The following is a 17,578-nucleotide window of genomic DNA, read 5'->3' on the forward strand; positions in this document are numbered from 1 at the left end:
GTCGGACAACTGTGTGTTTGAAAATATATGATTCCTTTATGTCTCAAGTAATCAGGAGGAAATTTGGCAAACACCGATCTAAGAAAACATCCCACCCATTACTAAGTTGGCGTCTTCATTTTGTGGCATTAATATTGGCATTTTGTGGCAAAAAAATCATTGGCAATTAGAACACATCAAGAAGGACATAGTACAGAGCAAGTACAAATCACCCGGGTAAGAGATTAATTTAGTCTGATTGTAATTCTTCCTTTCTTCACTTCTTTTATGTTTTTCCCCAAAATGAGTTCAGTCTCCAGAAATCCTATTCCCAGTTTATCACACAAAAAGAGCAACGTTCTCTTGTTCCTCTGTGGAAATCATGTGTTCCAGCTGCTAAACCCATTTTACTCTCCTCTCTTATTGTTCAACTCTCTTCTACTCATCTGTGAGTTCAGTCTCTCTTCAGTGCTGTACTCCCCTGGCCTGTCCTCCCACCTCAGATAGCCGTGTCCCACACGACTGCCTGCGGCCTCTGGCAGGGTGGTGTGCCAGTCTTACGCGGCTCAGGTGTCCGTCTCCAGCTAGGGAGGATAGGCATGCTGTCCTGCTTGCACAGGCTTTTGTCAGGGCGCCTGTGGGCCTTGATCTCTTTGCACAAGCAGCGTTTACGCTCGATGACTTCCAGCAGCTTGCCGTCTCTCTGGCTCTGCGCTGCGGACGGGGTGGTGCCCCCGCTGATGGAAGGCTGTCCCTGTGCCAGCTGGGCGAGCTGCTGGAACTGTAACTGTAGGTGGTGCTGTTGCTGAAGCTGCTGGAGCTGCTGCTTTAACTGCAGCTGCTGCTGGTGGAGCTGAAGCTGCTGCTGCTGCCGAGACACACTGGGACTGCTGGGACTGCAGGGCACTTGAGGCTGTGCCAGACCGTGCAGCTAGACACATTGGGAAAAGACAAGTAAATTTAGGCGGTATTTTTTTTTTTTTTTTTACAATATTATAGTATTTACATTTCTAAATAACCTGCATGATCACTGCAATGCTGTCTGCAGTGGCAGCCAATCCTAGCACATGTTGAATAAAACTGCAGTTCCTGTGGACAGCCACGGGGATGCAGCGCTGCTTCATCTATAACAGGTTGAGGGAGGGTCAACCAGCCGCATGAAGACAGTCTCTGCAGCACACTCGAACTGCGTCAGCACTTGCTATGCAGCCAGAATCTGGGCAAAATGTGCTGCTAAAAGACTGCAGCTCATCACTCCAAAACATAGTACAGCATGTTCTCTCATCCACTATTCTCTCTCATTTTCTGATTACATATCAGCCTACGTCATATACCTTTGCAGCTCTTTTTTTTATTTGAGGCAGCAGGCCAAAGCCTTATTCTGCTCAGTGGGCATATCTGCCAGCTATAAATAGATCTACAGGAGCACTGTCTCTAGCAGAGAGGGAAGTAATAATGAGACCGATATTAATGTTCACTCCCAAATCTACCATGAATGACGTTAATAGAGTCTAATGTTATACGGCCGGGTGTTGCATATTAACCTGATTGAGGGCTTCTCGTGCTGGTAGACTGCTCTGTCTCTGGACGTCTCCTCCACCCACCTGTCTCACTCCAGCAGCAGAGGAGGAACGGCCCAGCCGCCCTACTTCTGTAAAGAAACAAACATTACACTGTGTGACTGCAAATGAGAACACTGGGATAGAACTTTTCCTTTTAACACACAGAGCTGCGAATGTCGAACAACACTCTTGTAAGTTGAGACAGGGCTTTTGTACGTTTGGTGTTCATTATACTTTAAACTACTTGACAATTATAAAGTAACCTTATGCTGATGAACAGTTGATGTTGGAGGAGCACATTTGCACATGGCTCCACAGAGACAGAGAAATTTAATTTTGGTAGTGATCCTTATCTGTAATTCCCACTCTTCGATAATTGTTGTTTATCCAGACTCAAGCGTAATATGATCCGGATCGCATTTGCTACAAAAATATTTGCATGGAAAATAAGTGCAACGCTAAAATGACAGAAGTGAGGCAATTGAGTGAAACTGAAATCTGATTGCAGACAGCATTGTGTGTGTGTGTGTGTGTGTGTGTGTGTGTGTGTGTGGGGGGGGGGGGGGGGGGGGGGGGGGGGTTGCACTCTGCTTTATCCTCTAATATCACTTTTTTTACTTACTTTACTGGTGATATAAATTGCATCCTGTCTGTATATGTATAACTCATACAACTAGCCTCAGTTCAATTATAAAGGGGTTTAAACAACCAGATTTGTCACAATGTACATCGTAAACACCATGTAATGGGGCCAGTATGCGTACCGGGATGTGGGCCTGTTTATTCTAACACTTGTTTTATTAGCTCTGCTTCAATGTAGGTGTTGCACTGATTCATAAGGTAAGCTGCGTCTTTCTGTTTCTGGGGAAAGGCCTTGAGTACAGACGCAAAGAGAATGACAAAGAGAGACAGTGCTTCAATGCTAACTTCAGTTCAAGAGGATACAATGGAGGCAATCCTCAGCAATCCTCATGTAAATCCTGCTAGTTCTTTTCTAAATAGGGTGTTGTGGTTAGAGGCTATGACTAAAAGATTATGTATGAACGCTAAGTGTTTACTTACCTCCGTTGCGACAGGCAGGGAAAGTCTGGCAGGGAAGAGGCAGACCAACTCTGGGCAAGGCTCTGAAACCCGAGCTGCTATCCACACCAGCTAGGGACTCACAGTGACCAAGTGCCCTGCTGGTGGCACCACTGAAGTGGACTGGGATGCCCGAGTGGCCTCCTCGAGACCCCATGCAGAGGTCCTCCTTATCCATTCTTAATAGGGCATCAGCACTGCCATTCCATGCACGCCCTTCATCCTCTGACACAGGGGATGAAGCAGAATTAATATTTCAAAGGGTATTTAACTTAAAAAAAATTCAAAAGGCTGATTGCTTTTTGATACAGGATCTGCACTCTGTATCCAAAACAACCCCTGACTTACTCTCCGTTTCTCTGCTCCCATGGCTGAAGGACAATTTCCTCTGCATAGGCCAGTAAGATCCCTCATCTGCAGCTAAGCTGGCACTGCTGTCCCAGGGCATGAAGCCAGCTTTTGAATGGAGGGACGAAGACCCGCCGTTGCTCTTGAATGCCCCCTCGCCTACGCCAGTAAGACTCAAGGGCTGCTGCAGAGACGGCGTCTGAGAGCTTCCTCTCAGGCTCTCGTATGCCGGTGGCCTCCGGAAGCCACCAGAGGGATACGTCCACAACAGGGGACTGTCTGAGGAGGGAGGTTTGTACGCTGGCAGACCATGAGGAGTGTGAGAGCGAAGATGGGGACGAGAATGAGGACGCTGGGATGAGGATAATGGCGTAGGGGTTGAGCTGGTGCTGCTATGAGACGTGGAGGGAGCATGATCCATCGGTAAGGAGTATGGCCCTCCATCCCTATCCCGATCCCTGTCTCTTTCCCGATCCCTGTCTCTTTCCCTGTCCCTGTCCTTATCCCTGTCCCTGTCTTTATCTTTGTCTCTTTCCCTATCCCTGTCTCTACCCCTATCCCTTTCTCTATCTCGGTCCCTATCCCTATCCCTGTCCCTATCCCGATCATGGTCTCGGTCCCTGTCCCTTTCTTTGTCTCTGTCTCTGTCTCTGTCTCTGTCTCTGTCCCTATCCTTATCCCTCTCTCCTTTATCAGATTTTAAGAGGAAGCTAACAGACTTGCCCTCCCTGCCAGTACTCGAGGTTTGGGTCTGTACTGTGGCCTGGTTCTGAGAACTGCTCTTGAGCGGAGCGGGAGAGTCTCCTCTCTCTGGCTTGCGATAATGATGGTAGTGCGAGGGGCGATGGTGAGGGTGGTGGTGATGATGGGAGAAAGGGGAGGTGGATTTGGAAGAGGGAGGCAGAGGCGTGGAGTGGCTCCTGGCTCTCAGTCCGGGAGCAGGGCCTAACTGGCTGTCTCTACTGTGTTTGTCCTGCTGGGATGCACTCCTTTCCGATGACTCCTTGGAGCCTGACAGCGATGAGGGAACATTAGAAGAAGTTGAGGAGGAGGTGCTGGCTTGAGTTGTCACACTGGATGTCTGAGTTCCCATTTTAGCCGAAGCAGACTTGTTATGCACCCCAACCCCGCTGGAGGCTGCTGCCGGCTGAGGGAAAGCAAGCAGCGGGGGCCGGTGTTGTAGAAGATTGGGAAAAGGTGCTGGGATCTTCGTGTTGGACTCAGGCTCGGATTTACTCCCCTGCAGCAGGTACGGAGTAGGAGCTCGCGGGGTGTGTGGACTAGCAGAGAGGACCTGAGGGACAGGGGTGGAGGATGCAGAGGAAGGAAGAGGAGAGGAATGGGAGATGGACACGGTAGCTTTTGGTTTGGAGTAAGATGGAGAGGAAGAAGAGGGGCGTGGCAGAGAGGAGGAGCTGCTGGAGGAGGAAGGGGTGACATGGAAATGTTTAGAGGTTTTCAGTTTCTCGTGTTTGTGAGGGAGGTGTCTATGAGACTCTCTGTCCTCTTGCAACGGGTATTTCATCTCCTCATAGATGGCCTCACTCTGGTCTGAGTCAGAGTCCGGCGTGGTAGCCACAGGAGTGACAGGGTGGGGCGTGGCCGTCTGGCTGTCTCTGGTGAACACTTGGCCCACCATCTCTATATAGACTGGCTCATCCTCCCCATCCCCTGTTTGAATCTGAGAGTCTGCTGCCTGGAAAGGCAACGATGTGGCAGAGTGAGGCACACGTGGGGGAAGAGGGTCAAAGGTAAGCTGGGTGCTGGGACTTCTCTTGGGCTTTAAAGGAGGCACCTTCTTTCCTCCGAGATCTCCAGAGTCAGACTTCTTCATGGCTTTAGGAGAAGAAAAATGCATGTCAAGAACAAAGATCATTCCCTCTGTAGAATATGAACACTGACACACATCTTACCGTTTTTCTTCTCTGAGTGTTTGGCCTGTGAGTGAGAGGACGCATGAGGCGGCGGTGTATCGATAAGTCCTCTGCCGTCAGTAGATGATGAGCTGAGGCGAGTGCTGGGGTGACGTTTGGGTTTGGCCGGGGGGCAGCGGCCGCCGTGTTGGGATTGGGTGTCAGAGTAATCTCCGTTCTCCAGACTTGTATCCCCGGCGCCTACAGCATGGCAGGACTGCGAGCGTGGCGCCATGGCAGAGGCACAGGAGTGAGGGGATAGGTCCTGGGAGGCGGGCATGGTCATGAAACCCATCCGGAAGTGCCGGCGGAAAGAAGCCAAGTCTCTGACTTTGCCGACAGTGGCTGAGGGGTCGTTCTGGTTGGAGCTTCAGTTTAGAAATGGGGTTGGAAAAAAAAATATTGAAGCATGAAGAAATCATAGTTGAGTGCAAAAACATTCATGTTCTAGCCTTTATACTGACCTCCCTCTTTCCTCACTCTGTTTGGTCTTTAAACATCGTCTTTGCATTAAAGTAATGCTCGCAGGGCTCTCACTGCTAAAGGGAAAGCCCTTGAGGGACCTCCATCTTCCACATTCACATATCTTTCCATCTGAATTCCTCCTCAAACACATTTGCAATTAAGAAAATCAATTCCCCTGTCATAAACAAAGTGCTCATAGTGTACAATCTCTGCGTTGCTGGAATTCCCTTATTCTTTATATTTTTTATCCTCAGCCCACATCTGTCGTCGGCTCTCATGATTGCCAAAAGCATTTCATCTGTTTCCATGGGAACAGTTGTGATTTTCATGTACTTGATAGTTTGTCTTTGAAAACATCCATGATAAGAGCTCCCGCAACAATAAATACAACTGACAAAGAGGAAAATCAGACAAAATATTTGTCCAAAACTGAACACAGGGGGAGGGGATTGCATTTCTTCTTTTGGCTAACTGTGAAACATGTTACTTCTATGTAAAATGTATTATATGCTATTTATTCCATTAACACTATTGAGAGGCTTGTTATTTTCTTTTATTATCATGTCTTTATAGAAAACTCCAATCAATTTTGAAGGTCTTCATAAACACCCCCCAGACTCTCAAATTAAGTTAAATTATTATTTTTAAATCATGGACTGTAAACCAGAATAAGTTCTAATCAGCTGACAGATTGAAGTTGAGCACAGTTCAGGCATCAGTGTCAGTGCTTTAAGTTGTTGACATAAATGGTGAGCTTTGATGCCCTGCTGAGCTCGCCAAAGGCTTACAAAATGGCTTCTGATAACCCTCTGCTTGCTTCTCCGCTTCAGAGATAGGTGCTGCAATAGTGCGGTGTCTCCAGGGGTGTTATGCCGCTTCATCCCCACAGCAATGCAATGGGAGTCCCTGGCCTTTGAGCTAGCTTTGATCAAACAATGTTGAAGAATGACAATGTTGTCTCCCCCACTTGACTTTTCATTAACATGACAACTGTGAGTTACTGTACTGACACAAAATGTCAAAAGAAAAGGAAGAAAACATTCATATCTGTGTTGGAAAAACCATACTATAAGGATTATAAAGACATAAAATTTACTGCAGCAATGCAGTGAGAAATCATAGCTGATTCTTATTCCAGGTTTGTGTTGATCAGACCTCAGCCACGGGGAGCCCATCTGGATATCCACATCTGTGTCTACACATCTGAGGCTGCGAGAAATTGTGTGCGTCTAATTAAACAGCTCAAATGCACGATTATTCTGCGTGTAAGTGATTCATTACTGTGCATAACGGTGGCACATGACTACGGGTCACGCAGCGCTCTCTTTTAGATCAGTTGCGATCCCTGTGAGGTACTGAATGAAGCACAGGAGAGAAAACAATTGGAGCTCACAATTTGAAGTCAACATCGCAAGCAGCAGAAGCAGAACTGAGGCTTTCTCGTAAAAATCACCGTTTGAGGTGTGAAGTATGTTTGTGTCCTTGAATGCCTATGGAGATGTACTTGTGACTCCTCACAATCGACATAGATACTACAGGGCCAAAATTAGCCCAGAGCATAAGGCTGAGCAGCCCTTTTTGTTTTTTTTCTTACTTCTTCTTTTAGAGCTGAAGAAGCTCTCTTCAAACCGAGACCAAAGACTCAGCTGTTCAAAAAGTATAGTATGTTGTTTGTGCGCCTATTCTATAATGACTGGCACAGTTATTTGGCATTTTGGGAACTACGCTGATTTGCTATTTTACTGATTTAACTGAGAGATGAGAAGATTGATACCTCTCTCATGTATTTCTGCTTAATATGAAAGTAGAGCCGGCAGCCAGTTAGTGTAACCTGAACCTTTTTTTCTCTTCAAATCGGTGAACAATTCCTTTATTTCTTCATTTGGCTCTGGTGCAGTAATGATAAATCAATAGAAAATATTTCATGGAAGTTTTTCTGCTCCTGTCTTGCTTTGTCCACAGATACAATCGGAAATGTATCTGTTTCCAAATAATTTCTTACAAATGTTATTGGTAACGCAAGAAAAAAACGCCAATACCAATCAAACTGTATGAGGTCAGCTGCTGTTGCCTTATGAACGGCACCTTTGGTAGATTAATCTTTGGGCAGACTCTGAAATACCTCCTCCTCCTGCTCCTCCTCCTCAGAGAGCGAGATATTCCCAAAAGCTTTTAAGAGTGGTGATGAAGCTTCTGCTGAAGAAATCCAGTTTAGATCATTCAGCCCCTAGCAGCTACCGTCCCATTTCCAATTTACCATTTTTGGGGCAAAGTTTAAGAGTGGGTTATGTTTAAACATCTGAATGACATTATCTATAAAAAATAAAATAAGATCTCATCTTTTAGAACATCCAATCTGGTTTGAGGGCAGATCAGAGCCTTTATGTCTCGTTAAAGTTTCTGATGGGTTACGGTTGAGCAGCTGACATTGAGTGTGTAGCTGTCCTCATTCTGTTGGACCTTACTGACACATCTGACACATTACAAGACACTTTAATTAATTGCCTTAAGTTATGGGTTGTCTCTGTCACCAGTAGAAAATGACATAAAAAAATGAAAGTGTCTGGTGGTTTGACTCAGAGCAATAAAGCACAAGTGTATTGATTCTAGTAAAAAGTATTGTTGTAGTATTGTTTGCTGGCAGCCTGTGACACACACAGGCACTCCGGTAGGTGTCCCTAAAGTGACCGAGCTAAAATAAGTTTTCCATTCATCTTTATTATCACTGTATGTCCACAGTGAATAACCACACTGATAATAACTTATTGAAGCTTCGACAACAAGACAACACTTGTCTGCCCGAAGTTACGTTAGACATTTACTTTAACTTTTATGTTCATTTTTTTTTTTTATGTGACAAAGACACTTTGTTTATAAGGCCACGCTGACATAATGAGTAATACATTCACATTTTGCCTCTCTGTCAGCTGAAATACATTTGATTCATAAAAAGGAAAGTGCTTTGAACCATGTGCTTAAGATGTTACGGTTTGGATAACAAATGCCTCTGTTCTGTGGGTTTGAATGATCTATAAAAGGAACATAAGAGGGATGTGAATCTGGGACTGATTCCCTGTTTATCTCCCTACATAGCTGGTAATCTAATAGTAATACAGGGTTTACAGTATCAGGTACATGAGTTGATACAATTGGAAATATATATTAATACCAAAATATAGATTTTAAATCTAAAGATGTCCTTGTCTGGATGCTGTTTTAAATTTCAATTGTGTTTCAGAACAATCAACAAAAAGGAATTTTATTTATTTAACATTGTCCCACCTGACACCTAACAACAACAACTTCTCAGCAGATACATCATTTTTTTAATGTCTTTGTGTTTATATATTTTTTATCTCTCAAGGCTCTTTATTGAAAGCAAATTATTAGTATGTCTTGGTGTACCACTGTACTTTCTTGTTGGCTGCGTATTGTTTTAGGTTGAATGCAGCTGTGTGTAGCACTATAACTTGAGCAAAATTTCCCCCTTTGAGACAATAAAGTATATCTTATCTTAACATCTTACAAAATTTTTCAGACCTACTTATTGTTATTATTTGCGACAGCTTATACAGCGAAGGCGTTGCCAAGCAACTGCAGTGTCACCTAATTAATGTCCCCGAGCTGAGCCTTCACCATAGTAGGTTTCATAATTTCACCACCAGGCTACACCCATGCCAGTCGATTCAAGATTCTGTGCAAGAATTCATAAAACCTCAGCTTTTCTATCACCAGTCGTCACTACTGGGAATAGTCTGTCTGCCTGCATTAGCACCAAAAAGAGAAGATCTCTATTTTCAAAAGTTCCTATTGAAACTCACCTATTTACCATTCAGTGTCTCCACAGCCGTCTCTGCTTCATAAATGTGATTTCTCTCCTGAGGGCCTTAACATCTCAAACTGTCTACCAGTGCCCTTCATACCTTTTTCTTTTGTCCCTTGTCTACCCTGCAGTCTTTGCCAGCTCTGCCTCCAGTCCTTTTGGTTTCCATCCTGTGTGATTTCATCCCCTGACCCAGCCCTGTTCGTAATCATCACTGGTCATGTCCTGCTTCTCACCTCTGGTGCTCTGGCAAAAGCTCGGCTCTGCTTTAATCGCTCATCATGTCCCTCGGTCCCACTCTCTGCCCTACACCTCCACTGGCTTGATGCTGCCATGACGTTGATCTCTGCTGCCAACACGAGGGCCTCCAAATATTGCTGTGAGTCAGAAAGCACTGGATGACTCTGCTAAACAAACCGAAGTGTTGTGTATGCTCTCCCTCTCCTCTGAGAATTTGGTGAATATGTGACTCAGATTTGAACAATCTCAATCTCAAATCTATCTCTTCTCGTCTATCTCTTCGTCAAACCTTTCTCTGCCCCCGAAACACGCTCAGATTTAATTTGACCCCAAAAATCACATTAGAATATTCATAAAATATCACATTATTATTATTATTATTGTTGACAAGGCCAGCACGTAGTCTGTGTTGTGATTTATTATGATTACTTTTCACTTCAGCTGGAAGACGTCCAAAGAGAGAAGCTGGACCTGATGCACCTGCAGCTAACTGTATTGTAATAGTGGAGAAATAAGAGCCCTGAACACACTCACACACGCACGCACGCACACACACACGCACACACACACACACACACACACACACACACACACACACACACACACACACACACACACACACACACACACACACACACACACACACACACACACACACACACACACACACACACACACACACACACACAGTTAATTCAATTAAACTATCAAAGTTTGCTGGGGGGAATATTTTGCTGGGGAAATATTTATTTGGTGCAACTGTATACAACTTGTAGGCATCTGATACATAAGGAGGCCCTCAACTGAACTTCGATGGCGGGTCACAAGCCAAGAATACTGGGAACTGCTGCTTTGGTCCTTAATAATGTGATGTAAATTAGGTGTGTATCTGTCAGATAAAGATAGTGGAGTAAAAAGAACAGTATTGTCCTCTGAATGGAGTAGAAGTCAAATGTGAATTCTTAAGTACATTACATCAGAAACTGTCGTTGGGTACAGTGCTTGAGTAAATGTTCTACAGAATGTATGCATGAGCAGTGCGTGGTCGCTGCCTCTCTCATGTGAATGTGTCCACACCAGCAGCAGTTTGCTGCAGCAGTTGATGCTGCAGTGCAGCCCGCCTTCCTACAATGAATTTCCCCATGATATTGCCCATAATTAATTGAATGTTTGATTTCATTCAATTATAAATGTTGTTTAAATTTATTTTAGACAGTGAAGGTTGAGATGCTGTCTACAGTATCACAACAGTAACCGAAAGTAGTAGAAATATCTTTCTTTATGCATGTCATTCTATATAGACATTAGGGACTTTAAGCTTTTGGTGTTTCAGAAACATTCCAACAGGTTCTCCCGTAGTAGACACAAGCGTTGCTGCTTAAAGTCCCTATTGAAACTGAAGTGAAAGTGCTGTTATGATGACAATAGGATTGTCAAAGACCGTTCACTGTCTGTTTTTGCTGCCAGCCCCTCGTGTGTTGTGGTAAAAATAGGCCAGACCTCGAATCTACAAATGTTCTGCAGCTGACATGCAGCCAAGCCGCGCTGCTCAGGCAGGTAGTGTGGCTGCTCCAACCTGTTAACATCAAGCCCCCACCACAGCGACTCCCTGGTTGATCAATAAGGAAGTGCCAAAAAACTACAGTTCTCAGAGTGTCCACTAGGGGCATGTTTCATAATAGAGCAGTTTCTCATTGACCTCATGTTAAACAGGCCATATTCACAGCATAATTCACCCTATTTAAGGCCTGGTAGAAAAAAATATTCTAGTCTGTATGTTTAGGTCATATCTCCATGACAACACTGAGGGGGGTGAATTTCTTTTGTAGCAGTCTAGTTTTTATTTTATTGGATGTTAAAGTTTAGGAATAATTAGGGGTGCGGCTTCTTGAGTGATAGCTAGCCGCTGGCCCTCACTTCACCTCGGAGATACACGTTAACCAGATGGACGGATCTCCCTCCCCCCCACGTTACATTAACGCCCTTTATTGGTAAGAGGAAACAAGTCAAAGTCTGACAAGATGGTGACTCTTGTAGGCAAGGACCATTGGATCAAGTTGAGAGAACTGACCCCGATGGGTATGCTATGTCCATTTTTTATAAAGTCTATGGTTAACATGGACACCGAAATAAGAAAGCAACACATTATTTTTCTCAAATTGTCTACCCGAATATATTACCTTATGTCTGAAGCGCTCCGTTTTGGCGCCTATCTCTGGAGGACCCCCCCCCCCCCCTGAAAAAGTGAGTTTTGAAAAAGTTTCGGGGTCTTTTGCATCTGCACTCTCGGCATCTCTGCACCATCATTGCAGCCAGGGGAATGACTGTAACTGCACTTTCTACCTATATATAAAGTACATATATAGTACAGTTGTGACATCGACATTTGGTTTGAGCGTTTTAATACTTTAGTATGTAGTAACTCGACCTGCTTTTTGATCAAAAACACATCAAAGACACCTCACTTGTTCTAATATGGTTCATATAAAGGTAAGAACCGCTAAAGAAAATATATAAAGAGAAAAAAAAAATCAAATATGTACCGAGACAAATTCGGCAACAGCTCTATTTAATTTTCATCGGTTTTCGTCCCCTTTGGCCCCCTGACATTTTAGCTGACATTATAGTAGTTTATCTCATCTACAGAACATATTAAGTTCATTATGAAGTCATGCTATGCAAATTTCTCCAAGACTTTTCAGGCGAACCCCTGTGACTTCATGAACTGTGCTCGGAATTAAGATTTTGAAATTAAACTCATGCACGCTGGCTAAGAGGTTTAAATCCCCACTGAACTGAACCCTGATGTAATCCCATATATGCAAAGCAGTGAGCTCCTCCTCTCACCTCTTTTTACTTCCCTCTTGGTCCCTCTGCCTCCAGTCCAAACGGCTCTTACGATACAGCAGGTTCATGTCGCTGCGGGGTCGCTCCTCCTCGCAGCCTATCACAGCGCAGTGTAGCCGCTTGCTTCGCCTCTCTATGTCACGCAGGAAATGCTCGACTGCCACATCCTGGGCAGAGCCAGAGCTCATGGTATAGAAGAAGACTCGGGAGAAGGGGATGTATGTCACAGACAGTCTCCTCCAACTCACCTAAACAAGAAGAAAACAAGGGCAACGTTGGAGCTCATTAATCATTAAAAAATATGTTTAACAGCTTCCCAGCCTACTTGCAAGATGACAAGATTGACATTGATTACTTTGAGATGTGGCGAAGCACAATGAAACCCAAATAATCAAACCCAATTTACTGGCAGAACTTTATGGGAGTCATAGCTTATCATGCTCACCATGTCATAGCGAACAATTCTGCCCATTACTCCAACTGGCAGCCTTCAGAGCAGAGACACAGTGATGCATGATGATGGAGGTTGCAGTTTTGTTTACCCCAACCTCTGGTGTATCACATGAAAACTATTTATACTTTCATTATCCAGTTATGAATATTTGAGTAAGCATGGTAACTCAGCTGCAGAGCGTCTCTGGCTGCAGGCCCTGGGATGGCCTAGCTAAGCCTGTCTGCTAGCCAGACAGTAATGCGGCTTGTCATATGTAGCGCATGCACAGCTTCCTACTCACGCTCACCCCATGAGAAGTCAGGCTTGTTGTGGGGCAGATATCTGTGGTCCCAACGGTGTTTTCATGTTGGAGAATGTGAGTGTGCAATGCAATTGGCTAAGAAAAGCGCATCTGTCAGCTGATGTATGTTTCCAGTGTTTTTCCATCATAAATAGCAACAGGGTTGGAATGTTTTTGTTTTTTTATAGTGGGCAGTGCGACATTGTCATTGGTTCTTCTGGCATCAGTTTGCTTTGAGTTGAGCAGCAGAAAACTGAGCTGGTCACTTGATTTGAGACACATTAAACTATGCTTCATCAATATTGTTGGTTAGTCATTTTAATGGCTCATAAAGCACAAAAACGTTACATATTAAAAAACAAAAGATGCTCTCTACTTGATACTTTTTAAAATCATGTAAATCCAGTTTAATGAGCTCTGAATTTTTCTAGATTACTCCTTGACTAAAGATGTGAGAACACTGAAGAAAGGGCAGAAAAATACCTTACAATTACACTTCCCAGTGGTGTAATGGCTCTTCTAATTATGCATCTTCCACATTCAAAACCAATTAAACAACAAATACCACCAACTGCACAACATCCTTACTGTTGGAACAATAGCTCAAATACCTCTCATTACAAAGACGAAAAAACCCACAGTGGGAGGATCAGGCACTATCACCTGGTCCAGGCAGCATGTTGAGCTGTGTAGCAGTTTGTGATTCTTTTGTCACGGCCCAGTGTGTCAGCGTGGCTACTGCTATTCCTGTAACCCACAGCCCTCACTACAACCTCGACTGCTGCTGCCGCCATGCTTGCTGACTCAATGTTAATTAGGTTAGGGAGCTGCTACTGTAGGTTGGGCTTTTGTTAACCGATGCTTTATATTTGGGTTCTTGAGGATTTGGCAGCTGGGAGTGTAGATCTGCAATCTGTTGGTGGGCAGTTAGCCAAGTTGAAAGAACCAGGAGAACTTCATCTTATATCTGCAGGCAGGTTCGTCTAATCAAACTGGGTAACCAACGTCGTTTTGACGGACTCACACAAAACACGCAGCTCACTCATGTAGGTTTGACTGTGATCAATCCCCAGAGTCACTTTAAATCCCAGAAAAATTCAGAGCATTTAGTGAGTTGTTTCAGGAGCATCTGCAGGGTCAAGAGTCGCTTGAATTCCTCTCATTAGAACCAGGAGGCAGATGGAGCCATGATTCATTTCGCTGGATCTGCATGCAACACTGCAGACTACTCATGCATGCATATAAGCAAACAGATCACACACACACACACACACACACACACACACACACACACACACACACACACACACACACACACACACACACACACACACACACACACACACACACACACACACACACACACACACACACACACACACACACACACACACACACACACACACACACACACACACACACACACACACACACACACACACACACACACACACACACAAATCCGTCATACATGCTAAACACACACGTACCGTAGGCTTACATATAGGGTGTGGAGCGGTAATTACAAATGCAAAACAGCTGATCTGAGTTACTGATGACACGTTATTCAGATCGTTATCAACAGACAGTCTGGAAATGGGTGTAAGAAAGATTAATTATGAGTGAAATATTGTGCAGTTTAAAGATTTTGCTTTGTACATTTATAGTATCTTCTGTCTAAAATCCTTTTGTCTTTTCACTTGCCACTGGATTTAACACTTTTGGATCACTCTGTGCTGCAGCCCTCTGCCCTCCAGCTTCTAGCTCAGCAAGTGGTCCTGTAGTGTTGCTGCACCTCGCTGTGAGTGAGGCAGCAACGCTGCAGAGTGGAGGGACACATAACAGCACTGGCCTGGCCTTGACATAAGGGCAATGTTTTAACAAAACATATTCAAAATATACGTGTAATTACTTCGGGCAATATCTCTTGGAGTTTTGCAGACAACCACGAAAAATGTGATGTGAAACTTTGCGTTTTGAAGGTATTGTTACTAATACCAACCTGCTTCCTTTTTTGACAAGATATATTTGCGTTTGCAAAGCTGCTTGTATAGAAGCACACTCAGTCCTAGGATGTTTGGGTTTGCATCTCCTCGAGGCTGAAGCAGCAAAGTAGCACAAATAAACTTAATTTAAGGGGAGAAAATCGGTAGGATATTGTATGTCCCCAGATTTTTAAATCTTAATTGAGTTTATTCAGTTTCTCCCTGGTAGCCTACAGCTATTTCTGTACTGTACCACCGCTGTACAGTGTCATAACTTAACCAAAGCCTCACCGTACACCACAGTCACCGCACTTCAGCCAGACACATTGCTGCAGTTCAGCCAGAGATACAAACAGGGAGAGAGGCTGAGAGGAGGCTGGAGCAAAACGTTCAGGAGAAGAATGAGCAACAAGAGAGGTGGAGAGACCGAGGCAGCGGGGGAGAGGGAGAGAGAGAGAGAGAGAGAGAGAGAGAGAGAGAGAGAGAGAGAGAGAGAGAGAGAGAGAGAGAGAGAGAGAGAGAGAGATGGGAGGGGGCACAGTGAAATAATGGGGGAAGCCAATACATAGAGAGACACTGAGGGATCAACCGGGCTGAAGATAAATATGATTAGGCGGAAAATGTCAAAGCGGAGACGGGCTGATGGACGGGAATATCGAGGAAGGGAACATGAGAGTGGAGGGAATAAGCAAATGGAGGCGAGGAGAAGATAGAAACACAGTGAAAGGCAGCAAGACTTCAAGAATGGGGGAGGGAGGTGAAATCAAGCCTCTCACACTAGTCGCTGTGTGTGGTCTCCTAGCAACACTGTCAGCCATGCATCTCTTCCTTAGCCACTGAATATGCAACATAAAGAAAGGACGTCAGCATCGTCATACGCAATGATACCGGGGTTAAACCTCCATGCGGCTTCGTTTGTACCTGATCCCCCAGGAACAATACATTGTATCTTAAATGGAGATAGCATCTGTTTCCAATAGCAACCATACAACCTTGCTGTTTCATGACGTAATGAGCAACGCTGGGCTCACTCTCTTCGCGTTACAAAGGCTGCAACTTTGACATTACAAGTACCCTATCCAAAATAGGAAATCTGACAAAAAATTTGCTCAAAGGAATAACAAGATTTTATTTTTGCTTTTCAATGCTTTCAAGGTTGATTTGAATTATTTTCTTTTGCCAATTGAACCCTTCCTCTCACTTCAGCTGCGAGTCTGGAAACAAGAAGCCACTTATTAGGCATAAAAATCAGGTATAGTAATATTTCATCATGTGTCACAGTAGAAGCGAGGGCCTTGAAGGGAAAAAGATAGATATATTCATGAGCTTGGAATACTAAAAGACTGGAATAAAATAAACAAAAGCCCCATGAAATCAGACCTGGTTCTGCTCAAGAATCCGAAACAGAGTTAGATGTTTGTCGTTGTACCACTTAGTTTTACGTAGAACTGCTCAGTGAACTATCTCTTGTCTCGCACAGTATACGTCACCTAGCTTGCTGGCTGGCTCGCTAGCTAACCTAGTTAACATAGCAACACATGTAACAATATCTCATTTGATACACCCTGGTAAAACACACGTCACTTGCATGACTTTGGAGTGAGTAGTCTTTCTAGTTCTGTATTTTCACAGCCTTATTTTTCAACAGTTTCACAACAAACTGTGACTTTTTTGACTTATAAAATGATATTTTAAATTGACAAACATATGTGTAATTCATGACACAATGTTATCAATCTTCTCATCTAACTATCTGCAAGAAAGAGAATGAGTGTCTCTCGCAAAATGTCTAACTATTCCTTTCTGAGTAAGTGGCAGAGACTAGTTCATTTTCAAAAAGTTTACTTTGTGCTGACAAAGTACAAACATGCTTGCATGCAATATTAATGGCCAGATGTCTCACACTTTCTGTTCACAGAAGCTCAACTTGTAATGAGAGATACTGTCCTAAACATTCGTTGAGTCAGATCATTGGTATTGTATCACGCCATTTCATAAAGTCCTCACCAATGAAGTGTAGAGGTCATCTGTTGGCAGGTGTCAGGATCGGTGTATCAACCTGAAGCTCTTTAAGGACATACAGTACAAGTTGCTCCTCTCATTATAGAAAATAAATTAGGCGTGATATAACCAATCACCCTGTTCATTGTTTGAATCTCCACTTTCATTACTTTTTCGAATACTGTGCTTGATGTCAACTACTTTTATTTCGGTTTCCATACAAATTATTTGGAAATTAAATGCTGTTTCCACTGGCCGAAAGTGCCAACAGAAATACACAAAATACACAAATACACAAAATGCAATATTGACACTAGAAATAAGAGCAAAGACAGTGGAGTTATCCCCTAAAGTGTGCGTTTTTTTGTTTTTTTTTGCAGTTATTGTGGATAATGACAGTGTACATATAAATGTAAATAATATTGTACAACTGAATTATAAAACTATGAGAATGTAGAAATAATGCTTCTCATAGTTATTTTAGTGCTGAGGAACAAAGAGAATATATGAGCATTAGGTATAAATATAAATAATGCCGTAGATAATAAAAATAATGCTGAGTACATATTGCTGACCTGAGGTTATGTCTATGTTTGTCCGT

The 17,578-nt window shown here is 43.7% G+C and overlaps 1 protein-coding gene across 1 annotated transcript; it reads right to left on the bottom strand.

The window, feature by feature from the left end:
• Positions 1-398: 398 nt before the first annotated feature.
• Positions 399-12,460, bottom strand: nyap1 (neuronal tyrosine phosphorylated phosphoinositide-3-kinase adaptor 1). Its single transcript, XM_083926444.1, has 6 exons — positions 12,258-12,460; positions 4,883-5,250; positions 2,970-4,805; positions 2,604-2,846; positions 1,524-1,630; positions 399-910 (listed from the first exon to the last, which is right to left on the bottom strand). The coding sequence occupies exons 1-6, from the start codon at positions 12,443-12,445 to the stop codon at positions 479-481; spliced, it is 3,174 nt and encodes a 1,057-aa protein (XP_083782570.1). The 5' UTR covers positions 12,446-12,460; the 3' UTR covers positions 399-478.
• Positions 12,461-17,578: the final 5,118 nt, after the last annotated feature.

The sequence above is a fragment of the Echiichthys vipera genome, assembly GCF_963691815.1.
Source record: "Echiichthys vipera genome assembly, chromosome: 14".
NCBI classification, from domain to species: domain Eukaryota; kingdom Metazoa; phylum Chordata; class Actinopteri; order Perciformes; family Trachinidae; genus Echiichthys; species Echiichthys vipera.

Excerpts from the sequence above, each read along its gene's own strand:
- nyap1 (XM_083926444.1), bottom strand. The coding sequence starts at position 12,445 with ATGAGCTCTGGCTCTGCCCAGGATGTGGCAGTCGAGCATTTCCTGCGT. Across the intron at positions 2,847-2,969 it reads TGGGAGCAGAGAAACGGAGA|AGGATGAAGGGCGTGCATGG; the intron begins GTAAGTCAGGGG and ends CCCCTGTGTCAG. Across the intron at positions 911-1,523 it reads CACGAGAAGCCCTCAATCAG|CTGCACGGTCTGGCACAGCC; the intron begins GTTAATATGCAA and ends CAATGTGTCTAG.